The following is a 22,540-nucleotide window of genomic DNA, read 5'->3' as shown; positions in this document are numbered from 1 at the left end:
GAATTGTTTGTGAAACAGATTTTCTCAGATCTTCAATGAAAGTGCACTTTCAATACCGTACATCCATAGGAAATACTTACTATTCAGCGTTTCTATGGATATCACATATCTTGGGGTACATAAGTCTGATGAACCAGTTTTTAATACTCCCTAAATAGCACTAAATGCACAAAGGATGAAACATGCTGCATGTGTTACGGAGGCAAACCCATTGCTCAACAACTTGAAAATCTTAGAACATGAATGCTAGAGTGAACAAAATGGGGGAAATTTATCAAAACCTGTGCAAAGTAAAAGGGGTGCAGTTACCCATAGCAACCAATCAAATCGCTTCTTTCAGTTTTCAGAGGCCTTTTGAAAAATAAAAGAAGCAATCTGATTGGTTTCTATGGGCAACTGCATCACTACTCTACACAGGTTTTGATAAATCTTCTCCAATGTGTGTAAATGTTCAGTAAACTGCCAAAAGTATGCAAACACCACATCCATATATGCTTCTGGGTCACTCTGCTGCTGTAAATGCTTCCAGTGATTCTATGTAGACCCCCTTCCTTTCAGCCACAAGAGCCTTGAGGGGTTTTTCTGGGAGCTAAGCTGCAGTAACCAGGAGCCTTCAACAGTTGGTCTAAACTTATACTCAGACAGTCTTACATTCAGATGCACCAGAATAATGAAGCAGCCTGGTACACTGATAAATCTGGCACAATTGTAAAGTATGTCCATCTAAGAATTAGAGGGTTTTACTACATCTGAGTCATTGGGGGGCATTTACAAAGAGTGGTGTAAATTCTTAACTGTTTTAGAGCACAAAAGATGCGGAGATAGTTACGGACTTGTGCCAAATTTATCAAATGGCACATACAGACTTTAATCATTTTCACTGATGCAACTTCTAAAAAAGTTGCAGATTTTGTGCAGACGTGCAACTTTTGTGTGAAAAGTCGCATATACCCTGACTCAAAAGTCGCACAGAAAATGTAGGGCTGGGCTGAACGGATCTCAAAAAAAGGCTATTTATGGGATTGTGAGACAATTTAGCGACATACACACTAAATCAGTGACCACTGCACAAAGTGCTCTAAATAGGTAAGAATCATGGAAACGTTTCTTAAGCAATTGTCGCACAAAGTCGCACAAACCCATTGTGCAACATTTTGTGCAACAAACATAGAGAAAAAAGCTGTTTAAAAAGCTTTCTAAACATCTTGATAAATTCCCCCATTGTGTATTATGCTGGGGCCCTGGCTCTGCTGAACAGCTGATCCATGGGTGTGCCAGGTGACGGCACCTTGCCAGTCCGACATTGATGACCTATCTTTAGGATGGGTCATCATTGTAAAATGTCCAGAAAACACCTTTAATTTAGTTAAGCACTGATTTTCAGTGATACAACTGAGCCACTAAATTTGGTGAAAGTCTATTTTGTGAATGTCTCTAAGCATAGAGGGTTAATTAAAGGGAACTTGTCATAAGATTTTACCCTATATAATGCGTAACAACACGTTATATATAGTAAAATAACCCTCATTACCATCCCTGGGAGATGTTCCTGCTCGCAGGGATGGTCAAGCTATGATGTTAGAAAGTGTTCCCCTTCGGCCCTGTAAGTAGTCCTCTGGGTGGGGAGCTATACTCACCTAGTCACGACTTCTCAAGCTGTAATCATATATAGAAAGAGGAAAAAGGGGGGGAACAAATGGGGGCGCTATCTAAGTGCCGTTACTGTGGTCTGCTGAAGTGGTGGATGTAGCAAAGAGAAAAGTAGAGTAGGATGAGTATGTTCACCTTTTTATGTTGCGCTGCAGATACAACACTGTATAACGCATTGAAGTGTATAGTACACTATCAGGTATCCCGTGGCTGCTGTGCATTAGTCCCGATCATCCGAGACGTCGGTTGTAACAATGTGGCTGGTGCTGGATCTGGACATCAAAGTCTCTGGTCTGGCAAGGAAAAAATGGGATGCACGTCTGGGCGCCTGGGGGTGATGGTCCTGTGTCCCAGCTGGGGATGCGGGACAGTGAGAATGCAGAAGGTATAGGATTGTAGATGCTTCTATTCTTTATTGAACTTTAAAGACTACGCATTTCGAGAGGGGTCCCTCATTTCGTCAGGTCAGATACAACTTCATTGCTTTTATACATATAAAAAAAATTTTTTTAAAGTGCGGGAAAAGAAAACGTCATAGTGACATAATTTCAAAACCGGAAGGGGTATGCCGGCAAGGATAACCAGTGTTATATTTATATAAAAAAGAATATTATTTTTTTTGTAAAACAAGAAATACAATAAAAAAAGGTGTTGGAGGAACTTGTGTGAAGTGTTATTCTGTGTTTATATATGTTGTTTCTGTTTTTCAAATGTAGGATCATAAGCGCTATTTAGTATAGCCGTCTCGGCGCTTTACATGTTCAAAACCGGCCGGTGTCCAATAGTTATTTATTTTAATGGCCTTTTTGCGTCCAAGGCTGTGTGCCAGTTCTATATCTTATATCGGGCTCTGGTAGTATGAAGAGATCAATTACTGTTAGTTCGTACGGCAAGATCGCTAATAGATGGTGATTTTTTACATAGAGTACATAGGTGGATGATGATTGGTTCGTGAGGTGAACGCTGATTGGCTATGCCGTATATTTACACTGAGTGTGTAAAGAGAGTAGTGACTCTTCATTCATACGACAGAGGCAGCTGATTGGTGGTAGTTTGTTTACATGGAGCACATGGCTAGACGATGATCGGTCCGCCTACGGCAGTCACTGATTCGCTGTGCCGTATGTTTACACCTCTCGAATGAGTTTTGGTGAGTTGGACCGTACAATAGATGCCGGCTCCCCTATGTCGACTTCAGATAGACGCATAGATGAGTAGAGGAGCTCGGTCCAGAGTATTTTATTTGCCGAGAAATATTTTTGGTAGTGTCTTGGATCGTAAAGTTTTTTGCAAAGTGCTGATGTAGAGCAGTGATACCTATCAAGATAGTGATAGGTATTATAATTTGAATAAAACATATAAAATAAATAAATAAATAGGTAATGCATATTCCTTTTATGACAAATAAGGATATCGCTGTATAACTATCCAATTAGTTCGGTGGCCTCCTTAAGCCCTCTGGGGGTCAGATTGCAGTCGGAAGATCCAAAACATTTTGCGTTTCATGAGTTCTTCGAATCTGTTGGCACATTCTTCATTTATCTGGTCAATTGGATAAATCTGTATCGGATTCTTATGTCCTGCATGTTTCTCCTGACAGTGGCGGGAGACACTATGTAGGCGGAAGCCTCTTTTTATATTCGCCCTATGGTTATTCAGTCTATAGTGTCCACAAATGCATTCTATAACGTATACAACGTACTTTGAGAGGCAATCCATACGATATTTAAAAGTAAAGGTTTCTACTGAAGTATTACTTATATGGGTTTTTATGTCTGCTTTGATGGTATTACTACAAAGGCATCTTCTGCTGTTGCATTTATAGACTCCATTTTCTTTTTTCTGTCTTATTTTTCCTTCTTTTTCCTTTTTCTTACTGTTGTGCTGTTTTAATTTGCTCAGTGCTAATATAGATTTCAGCATGGGAGCTCTCCTGAATGTAATGTTTGGGCCAGAGGGTAGGGTATCCGCAAGAACCTGATCCGCCTGCAGGATATGTCAGTGTTTTTTCAAGATGGTCTTAATGGAGCTATGTGCCAAGTTATAGGTTGTAATGAAATTTAAGCGGGAATGCTCCTTGGTTGGGCAAGTGTTGGACTTTTCTTTGGGTTTAGCCAGGCACTCTTCTTGGGATAGAAGGTCAGTTTTCTCAAAGGCTCCCCTAATTAATTGTTTGGGGTATCCCTTGGCTTCAAAACGTTGAGTCAACCTGTGAATGGAATACCTCTGTTCTGGTGCAGTTCTTTTTTAGTCTCTTGGACTGACTATAGGGGATGTTGGTCTTCCATTTCTTAAAGTGTGCACTATTAAATGCTAGATAGCTATTTGAGTCTACTTTCTTAAAATACGTAGCAGTTAGTATTTCTGATTTGTGATGTGAGATTCCTAAGTCCCCCTCGCGAAACACGTAGTCTTTCAAGTTCAATAAAGAAAAGAAGCATCTACAATCCTACGCCTCCTGCATTCTCAATGTCCCGCATCCCCATCTGGGACACAGGGCCATCACCCCCAGGCGCCCAGACGTGCATCCCATTTTTTACTTGCCGGACCAGAGACTTTGATGTCCAGATCCAGCACCAGCCACAAGCTGTAATCATGTAACCTCAGTGTTATTGACAGCTTGCATGTCCACTCTGCTCTCTAAGCAGATGGAGCATAGTGGTGATGCAGACCTTACCTGAGCAGTCAATCATGCTGATGATTACAGCCAGAGCGGATGGGCTTAAGTAAGGATATCTCCTCACCCAGGGGATTATTTACAGGGTCAAAGGGAGAAACGTCTCCCAGGATTGGTAAGGAAGAAGGGCACCTCAAGTTAAATATTTTAGTAAAAATATTTATTTAGCAAAAAATCCAGCAAATTTACTAAATGAATTTATTTGCTAAAATATTTAGATTGATGTGCCCTGCAAGTTTAACTGTGTTAGTTGAGATGGGAATACCCTTTAAGGTTATTGATGCCATTTATTTTTTAACCCCTTAATGACCAAGCCCATTTTCACCTTAAGGACCAGGCCAATTTTATTTTTGCGTTTTAGTTTTTTCCTCCTCGCCTTCTAAAATCCATAACTCTTTTATATTTCCATCTACAGACCCATATAAGGGCTTGTTTTTTGCGTGACCAATTGTACTTTGTAGTGAAACCTCTCATTTTACCATAAAATGTACGGAGAACCCCAAAAAAAATACAATTAAAATGATACCCATGGCTAGATACTTTTATATTTTTGTACCGCTTAAAGAAAATCTAAAACTTTTTGTACAAAATCAGTAATCTATAATCGCCCTATTTTGACCACCTATAACTTTTTCATTTTTCCATATATAAGACGGTATGAGGGCTCATTTTTTGCGCCGTCATCTGTACTTTTTTTAGATACTACATTTGCATATATAAAACTTTTAGATAGTTTTTTATTATTTTTTTTTGAATAAAATGTGACAAAAAAGCATCATTTTTGGAATTTTTTAATTTTTTACGTTTACGCCATTTACCGTACAGGATCATTAACATTATATTTTGATAGTTCGGACATTTACACACGCAGCGATACCAAATATGTTTTTTTTTTTTTTCTATTACGCTTTTTGGGGGTAAAATGGGAAAAACTGACAATTTTCATTTTTATTGGGGGAGGGGATTTTTCACTTTTTTTTACTTTTTATTTTTACATTTTTCAACTTTTTTTTTTACACTTTTTATGTCCCCATAGGGGACTATCTATAGCAATCCTTTGATTGCTAATACTGTGCAGTGCTATGCATAGGACACAGCGCTGCTCAGTATTATCGGTCATCTTCTGCTCTGGTCTGCTCTATCTCAGACCAGAGCAGAAGACCCCGGGAGACGGCCGGAGCTAGGTAAGGGGACCTCCGGCTGTCATGCTGGATGATCGGATCCCCGTGGCAGCGCTGCGGGCAATCCGATCATCCAATCAAAGTGCCGCAATGCCGCAGATGCAGTGATCTGTATTGATCACGGTATCGGAGGGGTTAATGGCGGACATCCGCGCGATCGCGGATATCGGCCATTAGAGGCGGGTCCCTGGCTGCTGCTAGCAGCTGGAACCTGCCGTGTATGATGCGAGCACCCTTCCGATGCTCGCGGTCATACACAGGACGTAAAGGTACGTCCTGGTGCGGGAAGTCCCGCCAAACCAGGACGTACATTTACGTCCGTGGTCGTTAAGGGGTTAAAGAGGTATCCCAACTAGAATCTTGGTTGTCCCTGTTACTCCTATAAACTTTCTTTACTTTTCCTCACTTTCTTGGCAAGCATCTTCCATTTTGATTGCCAAATAGATATAACAGAAGAAGGTTCTCCGTAGAGACAGGGGCCTAGAGATGCAACCCCCATAATGAGACATTAGTGAATAGTGATATATCCTGGACAATGCCATAAAGTTAATAGGGAGTGCAAAAAATTAGGTCACATAATTTTATACTCCATGCACTTTTATGTAATTGTCTCAATTCTGTGAGCTTGTGGGACCTAGGTCTAATTTTGACCATGTAGTATCTTGTTTGGTAGGTACATCAGTTCAGTTATTTGTTATTATAAATTCCTCTTACTGTACAGCTAATTGAATATTTTATTTCTTCCAACAGATTTCAATTTTATGGCAGACAGCTGATGTTTATATAGCTATTACTTTTTACATGAATTTGCATTCTGTAGTGGTAATTTATTTTCAATTCATTTATTGTGTAAAATGATCATATGCAGTATGAAGTGCATGCTGTGAGAGGAAACAAGTCTTTTATGAGTCTTTTACTGTTTATATAATATTAAAGGATTCTTTGCACACATGCGTAGGACATTACTTAAACAATTTTGGTGTCCTCATATGGTTGTATGACAGTAAAGAAGTGCCACAATATGTTTTATGTTTCCCCAACAATTGGTCTGTCCACAAAAACATCCACTAAAAATGTCATGTCACTTACTAAAGGATATTTGATTTGTAAGGAATTTGAGGAAGTGTTGTTAAAAAACCAATACACACAATTTATACTTATATAATCACTTAAAAAAACAGTTTACATACCTGCTTTTCGGTCAGGATCACACGCCCAAGGAGCTGATCTTCTAAACCTTTCATGGTAACGGTAAAATCAATGACCGCTGTCTTTGCACTAATTTCAGGTGTATAAGCCGGGTTGGCCAGTTTAGTTGTAATGTAAAGAGTAAATCCCTTCATAACATCAACTTCTTTATCACCAACTTTTACCTACAAGAAACCAAGACAATGTAAACGCGCCATATTTACCTTCTTGTCTAGCGTCTGTAGAGATTGCTCTGGTTATGTATATTCTAGAGCATCTCATATTTACACCAGTAATAACAGCAGTCCAACAGAACATTTTATTGCTGCTAAACTGTCAGTGACCATGATATATTTTTCTATAAAGCATTGCATGGTTCAGCTTACTTTAAATGTAGATCCAGATTTAATGAAGTTTTTCTCCAGAACATTGTCAAGTGCTGGGTCCAGTTCTTCTCCAACGTCTTCAATCATGAGCGGTCTTCCTAGAGAAAGGCTATCCTCTAAGTGGGTTCTGAAATATTTGTGATTTAGAGATGTCACCTGTAAAGAGAAAACAAATCTGAACTTTTTCCATATCCTATAAAACAGCTTGTATTTGTATCTACTTATGGTCTCAATTAAGTTGATGTGTTTCTTCATATTGACTACTCAAGGTTATGTGTAAGCTATATTTTATACTTAACCTTAATATAATTATATTTTACCCTATATGCACCACAATATGAATACAAACCTTTTCAGATAACAAATGATGCATCATTTCTCCAGGCTGTTCTACAGTAACAGCATTGACCTCTGACACTGGTGAGTTAATAAAGTCACCATGAGACACTATACTAGGAGAATGTCATATTTAGGTTACAAGGTGCTCCTTAATAAGCAGGAAAACAGTACATTTCAGAATTCAGAATTTCCTAGGTAAGATCTATATAGTTTATGCATTGCTGTCTTTTAAAACACTATTACACACCTCTAAAATGACACATAAAATAACAAAAATATGAAATCAAGTCTTTTATATCCATAAAAATAATGCTAGGAAAAGCACTGTGTTTAAAAATGTAGTGTTTAAAGAAATACAATTGTGGCTGCTGAGCGTGATCATAATTCAGAACTACACCTAATACTTTACAGCATGTGGCTGGGTTTTATGTTCTGTAACAAAGAATAAGATAAATAAAATTATAATTGGGATTTCATGTTTATCGCTTCACAATAGATTTATTAACAACATATGGGCCATCAGAATTCAGTGTTAATTACCAGGCTGCAGGCACATCTTTGTTGAGTTAAACAGAGATGCACAGGAAAGAAGAAAGGCTGGTTATTATCATCATAAAGCCAATGACAAGATGGATCAAGCTAAAACATAATAGGGTGCACATTCAGAAGAATGCCTTTACCATTGAGTTTTTTATTTCTGAAACAATGGCATGAAGCTACTATAGACACCCAAGCATAGCCATAGAGGGTGTGGAGGCTTTAGTTGCACTTGGACCTGGTGTTTGTGCTGTCTATGGCCTTTTACCAAAGAAGAGAACCACAGTATTATTAATAGTGTGATTGGGCAAAGTTATGTTACAGTGGCAAAGTTATGAATCTTCTTGTACATATAGAGCCATATTCAAATGCATATGAAAATAAAGCACAAAAAATGTGAACATGTGAAAACGGGTGCATGGACTAAATGTAATTTGGCTAATCTTACCTGTAACTCATTGTTCTTCTCCTTATTTTTAATCCAAATTTTACCCTGTCCTTGTGGGTCAATCAGAAGGGGGAACCGAGAAGCTTTGGTAACAATGATACCATTCTGGATAGAGAGGTCGTCATTGGGAAGTCCTTGAAGATTCCATTCACCAATTGTGGCGTTGTCCACAAGCATAGAGATTAAGTTTAGATCCTAATGGAAAAAATGATGGAAGATTCAAGTTATAAAGAAGTTTATAAGAAGAAACTAAATCTGATTTCTTGAATATCAGATTTACATAGGTTTTGGTTTAGAACAGTGTTCCCAAACTAGGGTGGGAAAAACTTGTCTATAAGCACAGAGATCATGGAAGGTCAGTTAAAGAATTGTCACATTACATTTACATATAACATTGAATACTACTTGCAATTGTTCTGGCAGTGATTTAAATTGTCAGCTAAACAAAATAAATAAATAAATAAAAATAGTACTGCAGAATAATATACAACTTTGGCACCTAAAGAACACACTTCTCTCCAGCTAGACAAGTGCAGAAAAACATTGTTTTCTTATTTCTAAGACTCTTTAGACTTGAATTATTTCCACAGTTTCTTCCTACTTTGAACATATGAATTAATGTGCACAATAACTATTCTCTTTTTTTTTTGTAAAAAAATTTTTTTTTATGTGGCTAACAGAAGGATTTTTAAAAAGATGTCAAGGATTTCAATACCCTCAGCAATAATTGAAAAACTAAAAGGTTTAATTACAAATTTTTCTTCTGCAACCAACTAGGGTAAGGGGGCGGGGGGGGGGGCATAGGTGCAATCGGGGATTGCAGTGATACTGCAGGAGTCCTTCATCATCTCTGTTAAAAAAAGGTGTTAAAAGTAATATCCTCGATGTTGCTTTATTTTTAAGGTGCCACTGAAGGCCTGACAGCTTTAGGGCACTTTGAGAGGTAGTGGACTAAAGTACTTCAACAAGATCTCAATCTTACAAGTCAGAACTTTTCCATTACAACCCTCATTTTTTTTGGTCCATAAACCTCAAATGTCATTTATTTGAGTCTTTGAACCATGACAGCTACTCTATGCTTTTGCAACCAAGAAATATAGAACTGACATAGAAAGTTAATTAAAATGTCCTGCTCTTAGACAAAACCAAAAGTGACAACGAAGGCTTGACATTTTCAATCACTTTCCTCCAATCTAAAACGACAACAGAGGAAGACTTCTAAATAATACAATTTATTCATACTAGGCTTTATGATTTATATATTCAACTGTCTAAAGATCAAGTACAAAGCAGACTAGACACTTATCAATAGACTGCAGTACACAGAGGCACCATAAACTAATGCTGTCAACTTTTAGAGCTATTGACATACAGTATAGGAGGGGATAGGGATATGGTGAAGGATTTCCTTAACAGTGCTTCAGAGTGCTTAATCTATCTACCTGTACTGTGCAAAGTGATAATTCACACAATATTATGTAAAATAAAATTAAATTAAAAGTAAGTTGGTACTTTGGAAAAAAAAGTGAGGTCTCTGGACCATGACAACCTAAGGCTGTCTTTCCACATTTTTGGAAAACTGCCACTGCAAAGCAAGAAGTCTAGTTAAAAGAAATGAGACATATAAAAAGAAGGACTTCTCCCTCCTCATGGATTCACTTCTGGCTTTGGCTCAAAAACTGCAATGGCAATCCCAAAGAAAACTGCCAAGTGGAAACTCAATTCAAGTAGTAGTACTACTGCGTTCATTTGAGGACTGGTGGATTTGTGTTCCTGACAACCCTGAGGCTGGTCAGTACATCTCTGCACCTTCACTATCCAATGTTTGGGGTGATATGCATATTTTTATTGTGCACCCAGTGAGTGGATAATTTAAAGAGATGTCTTGCCTTTGGATAATATACAACCTAAGGGCAGTGACCTTGCTAACTCATCCAACTATTTAATGGGCAATTTGTTAAAGAAGAAGCCTCAGAAAAGGCAAAATGTTATTAATAAAGGAGATTCTTGGTTCTGGAACTAAAGAAAAAAATACCAACATTCTTATTGGCTATTTGGCAGCACCCTAGAGTTGCTCTATTCCCTTTAATTCTGTTCAGATATTTCTAAAGGTAACTATACATAGTAAATAAATGTCTACTGCCTATAGGCACTTTTAGTTATAATGGCTTTTCCAGGAGTGACAAAAATGTTACAGATCCTGTAGGAGCTGTCACCTATTTGTGCTGGGCTCTTGAAAGACAATTCTGTCTTGTAATATAGCAATATAAAGGCCAACAAAGTAACAACACTGGCAGATTTACCATTCCAAGAGTAAAGGAAAAACTGTAATAAGGAAGAGTGATGGCTGCCAGTTGCGTAAACAGTTAATTATAAAAACTGCTAAATGGAACTAAAAAAGCATGAAGAACGGAAGGGCTTGTACATGATATACATTTTACCAGTGACTCTGATTGTCCATCTCTTTTCATCTTAACTACAATCCTTTTGTTACCTTGCACTGACACCAGTATATATACTACTCTGGAAATGCAGTCCAAAATTCTTTATAAATGGAACTTAAACCGTTATGTCCCATCAAGTGATAGAGAACAAGATCCTGTATGACTGACAGCAAAATCAATAAGTAATGTGCAGAAGTCAGATTTCAGAGGCTTCGCAAGATAAACTTTACAAATAATGTTTTTTAGCTAAATCCTTCATAGAATGGGAAAAAAAACTCCTACATATATTTTCTATACTTTGTATTTTATTTACTTATTTATTTGCTACCCTGGTGCTGATGCAAGAGGTAAATTCTAAAAGATTCTAATTTAGGAAATGACATAGCTATTCCCTCACATTAGGCTGACCAGCCAACTGGTGGAATCACCAGGTGGCAGCCCTCCAAACTGCTCTATAGTTAACTTTGCTTTATCGTTAAAGTGTACCTGTCGTTAACAAAAACTTTTTATATAAAGCAGGGCCCTGTACACTGAGGACAAGCAGGGCTCTGTACACCGAGGACATGCAGGGCTCTGTACACCGAGGACATGCAGGGCTCTGTACACCGAGGACATGCAGGGCTCTGTACACCGAGGACATGCAGAGCCCTGTGCACTGAGGACAAGCAGGGCTCTGTACAATGAGGACAAGCAGGGCTCTGTACACTGAGGACAAGCAGGGCCCTGTACACTGAGGTCAAGCAGGGCTCTGTACACTGAGGACAAGCAGGGCCCTGTGCATTGAGGACAAGCAGGGCCCTGTACACCGAGGACAAGCAGGGCTCTGTGCACCGAGGACAAGCAGGGCTCTGTACACCGAGGACAAGCAGGGCTCTGTACACTGAGGACAAGCAGGGCTCTGTACACTGAGGACAAGCAGGGCTCTGTACACTGAGGACAAGCAGGGCTCTGTACACTGAGGACAAGCAGGGCCCTGTACACTGAGGACAAGCAGGGCTCTGTACACTGAGGACAAGCAGGGCCCTGTACACTGAGGGCAAGCAGGGCTCTGTGCACTGAGGACAAGCAGGGCTTTGTGCACTGAGGACATGCAGGGCTCTTTACACTGAGGACAAGCAGGGCCCTGTGCACTGAGGACAAGCAGGGCCCTGTGCACTGAGGACAAGCAGGGCCCTGTGCACTGAGGACAAGCAGGGCCCTGTGCACTGAGGACAAGCAGGCCTCTGTCCACTGAGGAGAAGCAGGGCCCTGTACACTGAGGACAAGCAGGGCCCTGTACACTGAGGACAAGCAGGGCGCTCTGCACTGAGGACAAGCAGGGATCTGTACACTGAAGACAAGCAGGGCTCTCTGCACTGAGGGCAAGCAGGGCTTTGTGCACTGAGGACAAGCAGGGCTCTGTGCACTGAGGACAAGCAGGGCTCTGTGTACTGAGGACAAGCAGGGCTCTGTACACCGAGGACATGCAGGGCTCTGTACACCGAGGACATGCAGGGCTCTGTACACCGAGGACAAGCAGGGCTTTGTGCACTGAGGACAAGCAGGGCTCTGTGCACTGAGGACATGAAGGGCTCTGTACACTGAGGACAAGCAGGGCCCTGTACACTGAGGACAAGCAGGGCTCTGTGCACCGAGGACAAGCAGGGCTCTGTACACCGAGGACAAGCAGGGCTCTGTACACTGAGGACAAGCAGGGCTCTGTACACTGAGGACAAGCAGGGCTCTGTACACTGAGGACAAGCAGGGCTCTGTACACTGAGGACAAGCAGGGCCCTGTACACTGAGGACAAGCAGGGCTCTGTACACTGAGGACAAGCAGGGCCCTGTACACTGAGGGCAAGCAGGGCTCTGTGCACTGAGGACAAGCAGGGCTTTGTGCACTGAGGACATGCAGGGCTCTTTACACTGAGGACAAGCAGGGCCCTGTGCACTGAGGACAAGCAGGGCCCTGTGCACTGAGGACAAGCAGGCCTCTGTCCACTGAGGACAAGCAGGGCCCTGTACACTGAGGACAAGCAGGGCTCTGTGCACTGAGGACAAGCAGGGCGCTGTGCACTGAGGACAAGCAGGGCTCTGTACACTGAAGACAAGCAGGGCTCTCTGCACTGAGGGCAAGCAGGGCTTTGTGCACTGAGGACAAGCAGGGCTCTGTGCACTGAGGACAAGCAGGGCTCTGTGCACTGAGGACAAGCAGGGCTCTGTGCACTGAGGACAAGCAGGGCTCTGTGCACTGAGGACAAGCAGGGCTCTATGCACTGAGGCTCTGCAACATGCCCTCTTCTCACACATCAGGATGACTGACAGGCCAGAAGCCTGCACAGTACCCTGCTTGTCCCGCCCTCACTTTCTGTATTTGGTCTCCCCATAGAGAGACACAGGCAATAGCTGCAATAGCGTTTTTTCACCCAAAATATCCACATTTTTAATCAATGTATATTACAAATATACTGTACATATAATGGTATTATCTACAAAAGTTTTTATTAGTAACAGGTAAACTTTAATGCCCACTTAATGGGGTATTCCAGTGTGCAACAATTTGGGGCTGATAAAAAAAAAAAAACTATTATATTTGACTACCCTAGTACCCCACAGATCCCACAGCAGCTTCCTTCGTGCTTTTGTCAGGTCCCCCCCAATACTCTTATCATCTGCCTGTTTCTGAGATGTGATTAAGAAGCAGGATCTTCCCACTCAGCCAATTACTTGCCGAGATGAGACACTTTATTGGAACATATAATAAAACAGTAAACCCATGCTTTTCAACCATGACACTCTGTCTTAATCACTTCATGATTAAGACTGTGTCTCGCGGTTGAAACACGTTGGTTTAATCATGTGTAAATTTTATGCATTTCCTTTCTTTTAATATATGTTCAAATAAAGAATGTCGTTCCATGCTGACACCTCACTGAACTGCACTTTTCTTTCCTGCAGGAATCCCTTCCGCTGTCAAGGCTCCTGAGCCGTGCTGGAGGTGAGGGAAAGATTGGGTGGAGTAGTGTGTTACTTTACTTTTCAAGATGAGACACCACTGTGACTATTGATTGTGTGAAGTGTCTTGCTTCTACAAGGTACCACATCACAATAATTGTATGTGGGCAAATGCACACCCCCTTGCAGTGACCAAAGGCCACAGAATGTGGATGTGGAGCATGAGGTAAAGTATAACTTCTGGATAACCCCTAAAACTATTTAACATATTGAACCCAAGTTGAAGCATCCATGGGTTACACAGGCATGGATGAGGAAATGAAGATCCTCAGTGTTCTTATCATATATAAGTCAGGGATGGTGCAAAGGCACAGCCTGGGGCACACAGGGTATATGCCCTGGGTGCCAGAGTGGGGCATCAATACGGTACACTTCCTTGGCCAGGTATGTAGGTAAATGACTAGGAAAGTGCTAATAAAGATATCTAATGAAGAGATCTTATGATTTGCCCTGTTTCTCTGTACTAAAAAGAATATTTTGAAAAACCAAGAACAATTCCAGTGTAGAATACTACAGAATAAGCTATTTTAGCATTTAGATGGCAGGTATAGTGAAATGGAAATCATTTTCCACAGTGTACGTAGGTCAGTTATTTCAATCATTCATGGACACACTGAAAAACATCCTAAAGATTGCCAATCCATTTTAATATAACCTTATGCAAATCATTTGCCAAGCGGCAGCACTTTGATTAGTGATATAAATACTTATTTCATTAGACAATCGCAAAGCTTGGCTTGCCAATAATTATGCAGGACTATTATGCAGGACTGAGCGTCATGTCTTTAGTAGTGTTGCTCGCGAATATTCGCAATGCAAATTTTATTCGCGAATATCGCATATTCACAAATTTGCGAATATTCGCTAATATAGCACTATATATTCGCAATTACGATTATTCGCTTTTTTTTCACAGTACACATCACAGTGATCTTCCCTCTCTGCTTCCAGCTTGTGTGGTGTAAAGAAGGCTCTAATACTACTGTGTGAGACTGGCGTGCGAATATTGATCCCTCCTTTCTTTTAGCTTGTGGGCCAATGAGATTGATGCAAATACAGTTGTCGGAGATTAGCAACATACCCAGCAACCAATAGGAAAGTATCCCACCCCTTCGCTATGGGCGGATTCACACCAAGTTTTTACCCATACGCGCCCATATGGTAATTCATTTCAATGAGCCGACCGGAGTGAAACGTCGCTCTGGTCGGCTCATTTTTGGCCCGTATGCTCTTTTCCAACTGGACCTAAAACCATGGTCTCCAAACTGTAGCCCTCCAGATGTTGTAAAACTACAATTCCCAGCATGCCCAGGCAGTCCGTGCATGCTGAAAGTTGTAGTTTTGCAACATCTGGAGGACCACAGTTTGGAGACAACTACTTAGCGGTCTCCAGTTGTTGCATAACTACAACTCTTAGCATGCCTTTCGGCTATCAGTGCATGCTGGGAGTTGTAGTTTTGCAACAGCAATAGGCACACTGGTTGGGAAACACTGAACTGACAGACTGTACATGCTGGGAGTTGTAGTTTTGCAACAGCTGGAGGCACATGGGTTGGAATCACTGGGCTAGAGTCTGTTTCCTAACTCAGTGTTTCCCGACCAGTGTGCCTACAGCTGTTGCAAAACTACAACTCCCAGCATTTATGGTCTGTCAGTGCATTCTTAGAGTTGTAGTTTTGCAACAGCTGAAGGTTTGGGCCCCCCCCCATGTGAATGTACAGGGTACATGATACACGGGCGGGTTTACAGTGGGTTTCCTTCTACCAGTGTGAGCTGCGGCAAATTTTTTGCCGCAGCTCAAACTCCTAGCGGAAAACTCACTGTTAACTCTTGCCTGTGTGAATGTATCCTAAAAACACTACACTACACTAAAACAAAATAAAAAGTAAAACACTACATATACACCCCCTTACAATGAAAAACATCTCATACGGCAGTGTTTCCTAAACGGAGCCTCCAGCTGTTGCTAAACAACAATTCCCAGTATTGCCGGACAGCCATTGACTGTCCTGGCTGGCTGGGAGTTTTGCAACAGCTGGAGGCACTCTGTTTGGGAAACACTGCCATAGGGTTTTGGTGGAGACAAGCGCCATCCTTGTATCGGGGTCCGCCCCTTATGGTAAATTCCTAATTTAGGCCTCAAATGCACATGGCGCTCTCTCACTTCAGAGCCCTGTTGTATTTCAAGGCAACAGTTTAGAGCCACATATTGGGTATTTCCGTACTCAGGGAAAATTGTGTTACAAATTTTAGGGGGATTTTTCTGCTTTTACCCCTTATGAAAAGGTAAAGTTGGGTTCTACACCAGCATGTTAGTGTAAAAAAAATTAAATTTTTTACACTAACATGCTGGTGTTGCCCCATACTTTTCATTCTCACAAAGGGTCATAGGAGAAAAAGACTCCCAAAATTTGTAACCCCATTTTTTCTTAATATGGAAATACCCCATATATGGATGTAAAGTGCTCTGCTGATGCACTACAGGGCTCAGGAGAGGAGGAGCGCCATTGAGCTTTTGAAGAGAGAATTTGTTTGGAATGGAAGTCGTGAGCCTTGTGCATTTACAAAGCCCCCCGTGGTGCCAGAACAGTGGATAATGTAATGTAATAAGGGGTGCAGTGAGCATTTACACCCCACTGGCGTTTAACAGATCTTTGGAACAATGGGCTGTGCAAATGAAAAATTACATTTTTCATTTTTACGGACCACTGTTCGGAAAATCTGTCAGACACCTGTGGGGCGTAAATGCTCACTGCACCCCTTATTACATTATGTGAGGGGTGTCGTTTTCAATATGGGGTGACATGTGGGGGGGGGTCCACTGTTCTGGCACCATGGGGGGCTTTGTAAACACACGTGGCCTTCAATTCCAGACACATTCTCTCTCCAAAATCCCAATGGCTCTCCTCCTCTTCTGAGCATTGTAATTCGCCCGCAGAGCACTTTACATCCACATATGGGGTATTTATATACTCAGAAGAAAGGGGTTACAAATTTTGGGGGGCTTTTTCCTATTTTACCTTGTGAAAATGAAAAATTTGGGGTAACACCAGCATTTTAGTGAAAAACATTTTTGGTTCTCATTTTCCCATCCAACTTTAACGAAAATTCGTCAAACACCTGTGGGGTGTTAAGAAGCACTATACCCAATGTTACGTTCCGTGAGGGGTGTTGTTTCCAAAATGGGGTCACATGTGGGTATTTATTTTTTATGTCAGAACCGCTGTAAAATTAACCACCCCTGTGCAAATCACCAATTTAGGCCTCAAATGTACATAGTGCGCTCTCACTCCTGAGCCTTGTTGTGCGGCCATAGAACATTTTACGCCCACATATGGGATATTTCCGTATTCAGGAGAAATTGCGTTACAAATTTTGGGGCTCTTTTTTTCCTTGTGAAAATAAAAAGTATGGGGCAACACCAGCATGTTAGTGTAAAATTTTTAATTTTTTTTACACTAACAGGCTGGTGTAGACCCAAACTTTTCCTTTTCATAAGGGGTAAAAGGAGAAAAAAAAAAAATTGCAACGCAAAATACCCCATATGTGGCTATAAACTGTTTCCTTTAAATACGACAGGGTTCCAAAGTGAGAGAGCACCATGCGCATTTGAGTATTAAATTAAGGATTGCATAGGGGTGGACATAGGGGTAATCTACGCCAGTGATTCAAAAACAGGGTGCCTCCAGCTGTTACTAAACTCCCAGCATGTCTGGACAGTCAGTGGCTGACCGGAAATGCTGGGAGATGATGTTTTGCAACAGCTGGAGGCTCCGTTTTGGAAACACTGCCGTAGGATTATGTTTTTCATTTTTATTGGGGGGGGGCAGTGTAAGGGGGTGTATATGTAGTGTTTTACCCTTTATTATGTGTAGTGTAGTGTTTTTAGGGTATATTCGCACAGACGAGTTTACAGTGAGTTTCCCGCTAAAAGTTTGCGCTGAAACTCCCAGACCATGCATGCTGGGAGTTGTAGTTTTGCAACAGCTGGAGGCACACTGGTTGGAAAACCTTCAGTTAGGTTCTGTTACCTAACGCAGTATTTTCCAACCAGTGTGCCTCCAGCTGTTGCAAAACTACAACTCCCAGCATGTACTGGGAGATGTAGTTATGCAACAGCTGGAGGTGCGCAACTACAACTCCCTGCATGCCCAGACAGCTGTTTACTGTTTGGGCATGCTGGGATTTGCAGTTTTGCAACAGCTGGAGGGCTACAGTTTAGAGACCACTGCGCATTGGTCTTCAAACTGTGGCCCTCCAGATGTTGCAAAACTACAACTCCCAGCATGCCCGGACAGCTGTTTGCTGTTTGGGCATGCTGGAAGTTGTAGTTTTGCAAGTTTTTCTCATCCGCGAATATATGTTTAGACTATAAAGAAAATATATTCGTGCATATATGAATAATAATATATTTTCAACATATGAGAGAGAAAGCACCTTGGCACCGCTGGAATTCCTAGATTCAAATGCCCACTGCAACAGCTGTGAATATCCTGAACTCCTCGTGTAAAGCTAAGGGTGGTGCTTGCACGAACTGATATATAACATTGGCAATAGCATGTAGAGAAGAATGAATCGGAGCACTCACCCAGTAGAAGTATGCAAAATCTTCAGGCTTTATTCAGAATTGGAGCAGGTAACAAACACAGTGCAGGAGAGAGGGTTGGTGTGGGGGGTTGGGCAAACGGACCGTGTTCGCGCGGGTTCGCGCTTCGTCAGGCCACTAGTGTGCTACTACACGGAAGCACACTAGTGGCCTGACGAAGCGCGAACCCGCGCGAACACGGTCCGTTTGCCCAACCCCCCACACCAACCCTCTCTCCTGCACTGTGTTTGTTACCTGCTCCAATTCTGAATAAAGCCTGAAGATTTTGCATACTTCTACTGGGTGAGTGCTCCGATTCATTCTTCTCTACATGCTAATAATATATTTTCGCATATGTGAATAATATTTTCGCAAACAAAACGTGAAAATAAGGAATATGCGAATTTAGCGAATATATGACGAATATTCGCGCATATATTTAAGAAATATCGCAAATTCGAATATGGCCTATGCCGCTCATCACTAGTCTTTAGAAATACATTCCAATGATACTGTTTGTGATTTCACCTAAAATGACCTAGTCCTAGACGTGACTCAAGCTGAGGTTGTATGACAGCTTCTGTTCCACTCTGTCATTTGTCAGAACTAATTTAGCTACTAAAAGACTCCTAGAAGTGTAGGATATGCAAGTACAAGTGGAGTCTCTCAGCACAGTTGCTCCTCTGACTCACAGAGCAGAATCTGTAAAGGGAACCTCATCATTACTATAATTGTCAAAGTGGATCCATGGGAGTGTGAGTGGGTGACATCCAACAAGTATAGTACTAATGCTAGATTAACGTTATATTGCTTGGTGAATTGAAGTGTTTAACAACTAAAAAGATGAGCTCAAAGAGATGCAGTACTATTTTGATATTGGAAGGGAAGAGATAGGTAACATAGGTATAACATTTAAAGATCCATACAATCCAATAATCTTGCAGTAACCAGTAACTGAATAAACATGGTATCTAGGCTTATTAACATAGAGAACATTTGTACAGTATATTTACAATTGAAATTAAAACAATTCAAAATACTGGAATAACATGCTTACGTCACTGTATGGTATTCTGTTATGGTTCATTTCCTTCTTCCACAGCTGAAGAAGAAGAAACCGATACTCCTGGTTAAAGGGACCACTATAGGAGAGGAAGCCAGTGGCCAGAAGAACATCCCCTACTAGCCGAATTATTTGATTCTGAAAGTTTTTACTGCTTTCTGTCCATCGTATCTAGGGGGCAAGAAAATAATGCAATGATTTATGTAAAAAATATTAATATTTTATACTTTTTATTTTATACATATTTTGAGGTATCAAATTTGTTATAGTGCCATACCATTTCTACCGAAAGGCTTGAGATCAATATAAGTGCAATCAAAACCCAACATTGAGTTGTATACATAAGAACTGGTAGTCGGTCAGTCAGAGTATGCTACCTATAGCTACTAGTCACTGTACAGACTGAACAATACTTCTACAGATAACCTTCAAATGGTTTAATAGCTATTTCAGACATTCTTCATAGACTGCAGTTATAAATGCTAAAGGTTCTAGATTAAAAAAAAAAAATTATATGAATTTAGTTATTCCTACTTGTGCATTGACTGAATCATTCTCCCATCTCATATCTAACTGAAGAGAACATAGAATAATTAGCAAAAAATACATGCTAAACGTCATTCTTACAATATCTACAAATATGGGGAATGAGGCACTGAAAACAGGCAGGCTTTATTATTGCTGTGTCTAGTCTCAGTCTGTGGGCTAGTGTGCCATAAAGGGATACTCCACTGGAAAACATTTTCTTTTAAATCAACTGGTGCCAGAAAGTTAAACATATTTGTGAATTACTTCTAAAAAATATTAATCTTTCCAGTACTTATCAGCTGCTGTATACTACAGAGGAAATTCTTTTTTTTTTTCCTATCTGCTGGACCAAAAGTGCTCTCTGCTGACACCTCTGTCTATGTCAGGAAGATGTCCAGAGTAGGAGAGGTTTGCTATGGGGATTTGCTCCTACTCTGGACAGTTCCTAAAGTGGACAGAGGTGTCAGCAGAGAGCACTGTGGTCAGGAAGAAAGGAAATTTTTAAAGAAAAGTACTTCCTGTTGAGCATATAGCAGCTGATAAGTACTGGAAGGATTAATATTTTAAAATAGAAGTATTTTACAAATCTGTTTAACTTCCTGGCACCAGATGATTTAAAAAAAAAAAAATCAGCGGAGTACCCCTTTAACATACTGTAAAAACCAGGAACAGTGTATTTCAGCTATGCCTATTGCTAATGTCCCTACTCTGTGACTGCAAATAAATGGGGAACTTCTTCCAACATCTGTGGACTGCGCCATAACTTATTTGTGAAGCAAGAAGCAAAGATACCAGCTCACTCCTGTAAGCGCCCGGATTGGATTTGGACTAATCCAGTTAAGTAATGAACAAAGAAAGGGATATCCAGCGCAGACTCTTATGCAAAAGGAACTTCTTTATTGGTTAAAATTCATGGTTGCTGAGGGATACAACAAGGATTCTTGCAGTGTACACTGCAAGAATCCTTGTTGTATCCCTCAGCAACCATGAATTTTAACCAATAAAGAAGTTCCTTTTGCATGAGAGTCTGCGCTGGATATCCCTTTCTTTGTTCATAACTTATTTGTGCCCCCCAACATCCCTGTCTCCATTCTTAAAGTGGTATTCCAGCTTAATACATCTTATCCCCTATCCAAAGGATAGGGGATAAGATGTATGATTGCAGGGGCCCCATTGCTGGGGACCCCCGCAATCTCGGTGCAGCACCCGGAGTTCTGGACTGGGTGCTGCCTCCGAGAGGGGGACAAGATGTCACTGCTATGCCCCCTAGTGATGCCACGCCATCCCCCCCTTCATTCATTTCCTTTCCATTACAAATGACACTGCAGCACTTATGAACAGTGGTTTTTGGAAATAGTGTCATCCCAAACTAAACAAATCCAACTTTTTAGTATTAACGTTAGAAACCAAGGTTATTTGCAAGAAAGATGTGGCAATAGTAACTAAGGTGGACAGATTGGAAGAGGCTTGCAAAAGGGGACTGCTGTACATTATGTACATGTGGTGGTCCAGTACAGGAGTTGAACCCCTGTACCCTTGCTGTCCTGTCTGGTGGACTCTATTGCAGTGTCCCCTGAGTCGCTCCTTAATCTGTGTATCATAAATGGTTAATTATACCCTATGTTATCTATTGCATTGTCTGTATAATGTTATGTACCTTTAAATGTTGTTACCAAGTCTTGTAACCAGGGAAGGTGTCAGTGACCAGATGACTTGTGGGTGACCTATAGGACCCCTTCAAAGTCTCCCCCATATAAACCCTGGGAGGAGCTAGTTCAGTCTCTTGAGTTCAGTTTAGAGCATGCTTAGGAGCAGTCAAGACCTGAGAATGTCTGGTGTCCTGAGGAGACCCAAGGCCTAGTCACACAGGCACGCTTCCATCATCAAGTGCCCCACAGGTGAATGTCAAAGCCTGTTAAGCTACACAAGGGGTGAAGTCTAGTCAATCCTAGTCAAGTCAGTCAAGTCTGTCTAAATTCAGCATGGGTCTGCAACATTGTATCCAAGTCCACTACAAGTCCCAGCGAGCCTGTAAGTCTCTTAAAGTCACTGGTCACCTCCTTGGGCCTAACTGATCTGTAAAGACTATTCCATCTGTCTGCCCCAGGAAAAGCTGCCGTTGTTCCATAACTTGGTGTCGGAGTCATTATTTGCCCCATGACTAACCCAGAATCCAGCGGCCATACCTCGGGTGGTGCAGAGGTTAAGCACACCCTGGCGTCACAAATACAAGGGGTAAATGCCATCTGCCCCTAGGGTAATAACATCTGCCCTCATCACACCCTCACCACAAACATCTTAATGACCTTCTAATGTAGTCCTTCTTGGAAGGTTTATTCCCAGTGCACTGGATACTCCTATACATAATCCTAAAACCCAAATTTCCCTGGGCATACCTTACCATGTGGTAGTCACATGGATGTGCCAAGGATGTGGAATTGGTGTTAAAAAAAACTCTGTGTTACCTTTTTTATTCGGTAGTTATGATTTTAGACAGTTATCTGATGTTAAATATTTATT

The 22,540-nt window shown here is 41.2% G+C and overlaps 1 protein-coding gene across 3 annotated transcripts in view; it reads right to left on the bottom strand.

Moving 5' to 3' along the window:
- Window positions 1–22,540, bottom strand: part of LOC130273684 (dynein axonemal heavy chain 5-like) — a 334,039-nt gene that overhangs the window by 65,963 nt on the left and 245,536 nt on the right. For all 3 annotated transcript variants that reach the window (XM_056520899.1, XM_056520897.1, XM_056520898.1), the window contains exons 62-65: window positions 19,487–19,663; window positions 8,407–8,601; window positions 7,083–7,238; window positions 6,699–6,881 (exon numbers count right to left, since the gene is read on the bottom strand). In XM_056520899.1, the coding sequence (XP_056376874.1) occupies window positions 6,699–6,881; window positions 7,083–7,238; window positions 8,407–8,601; window positions 19,487–19,663 (711 nt within the window). The remainder of the gene's footprint in view (window positions 1–6,698; window positions 6,882–7,082; window positions 7,239–8,406; window positions 8,602–19,486; window positions 19,664–22,540) is intronic.

This window comes from Hyla sarda, chromosome 5 (assembly GCF_029499605.1).
Source record: "Hyla sarda isolate aHylSar1 chromosome 5, aHylSar1.hap1, whole genome shotgun sequence".
Taxonomy (NCBI): domain Eukaryota; kingdom Metazoa; phylum Chordata; class Amphibia; order Anura; family Hylidae; genus Hyla; species Hyla sarda.
This window is presented reverse-complemented; position numbering and strand designations above follow the sequence as displayed.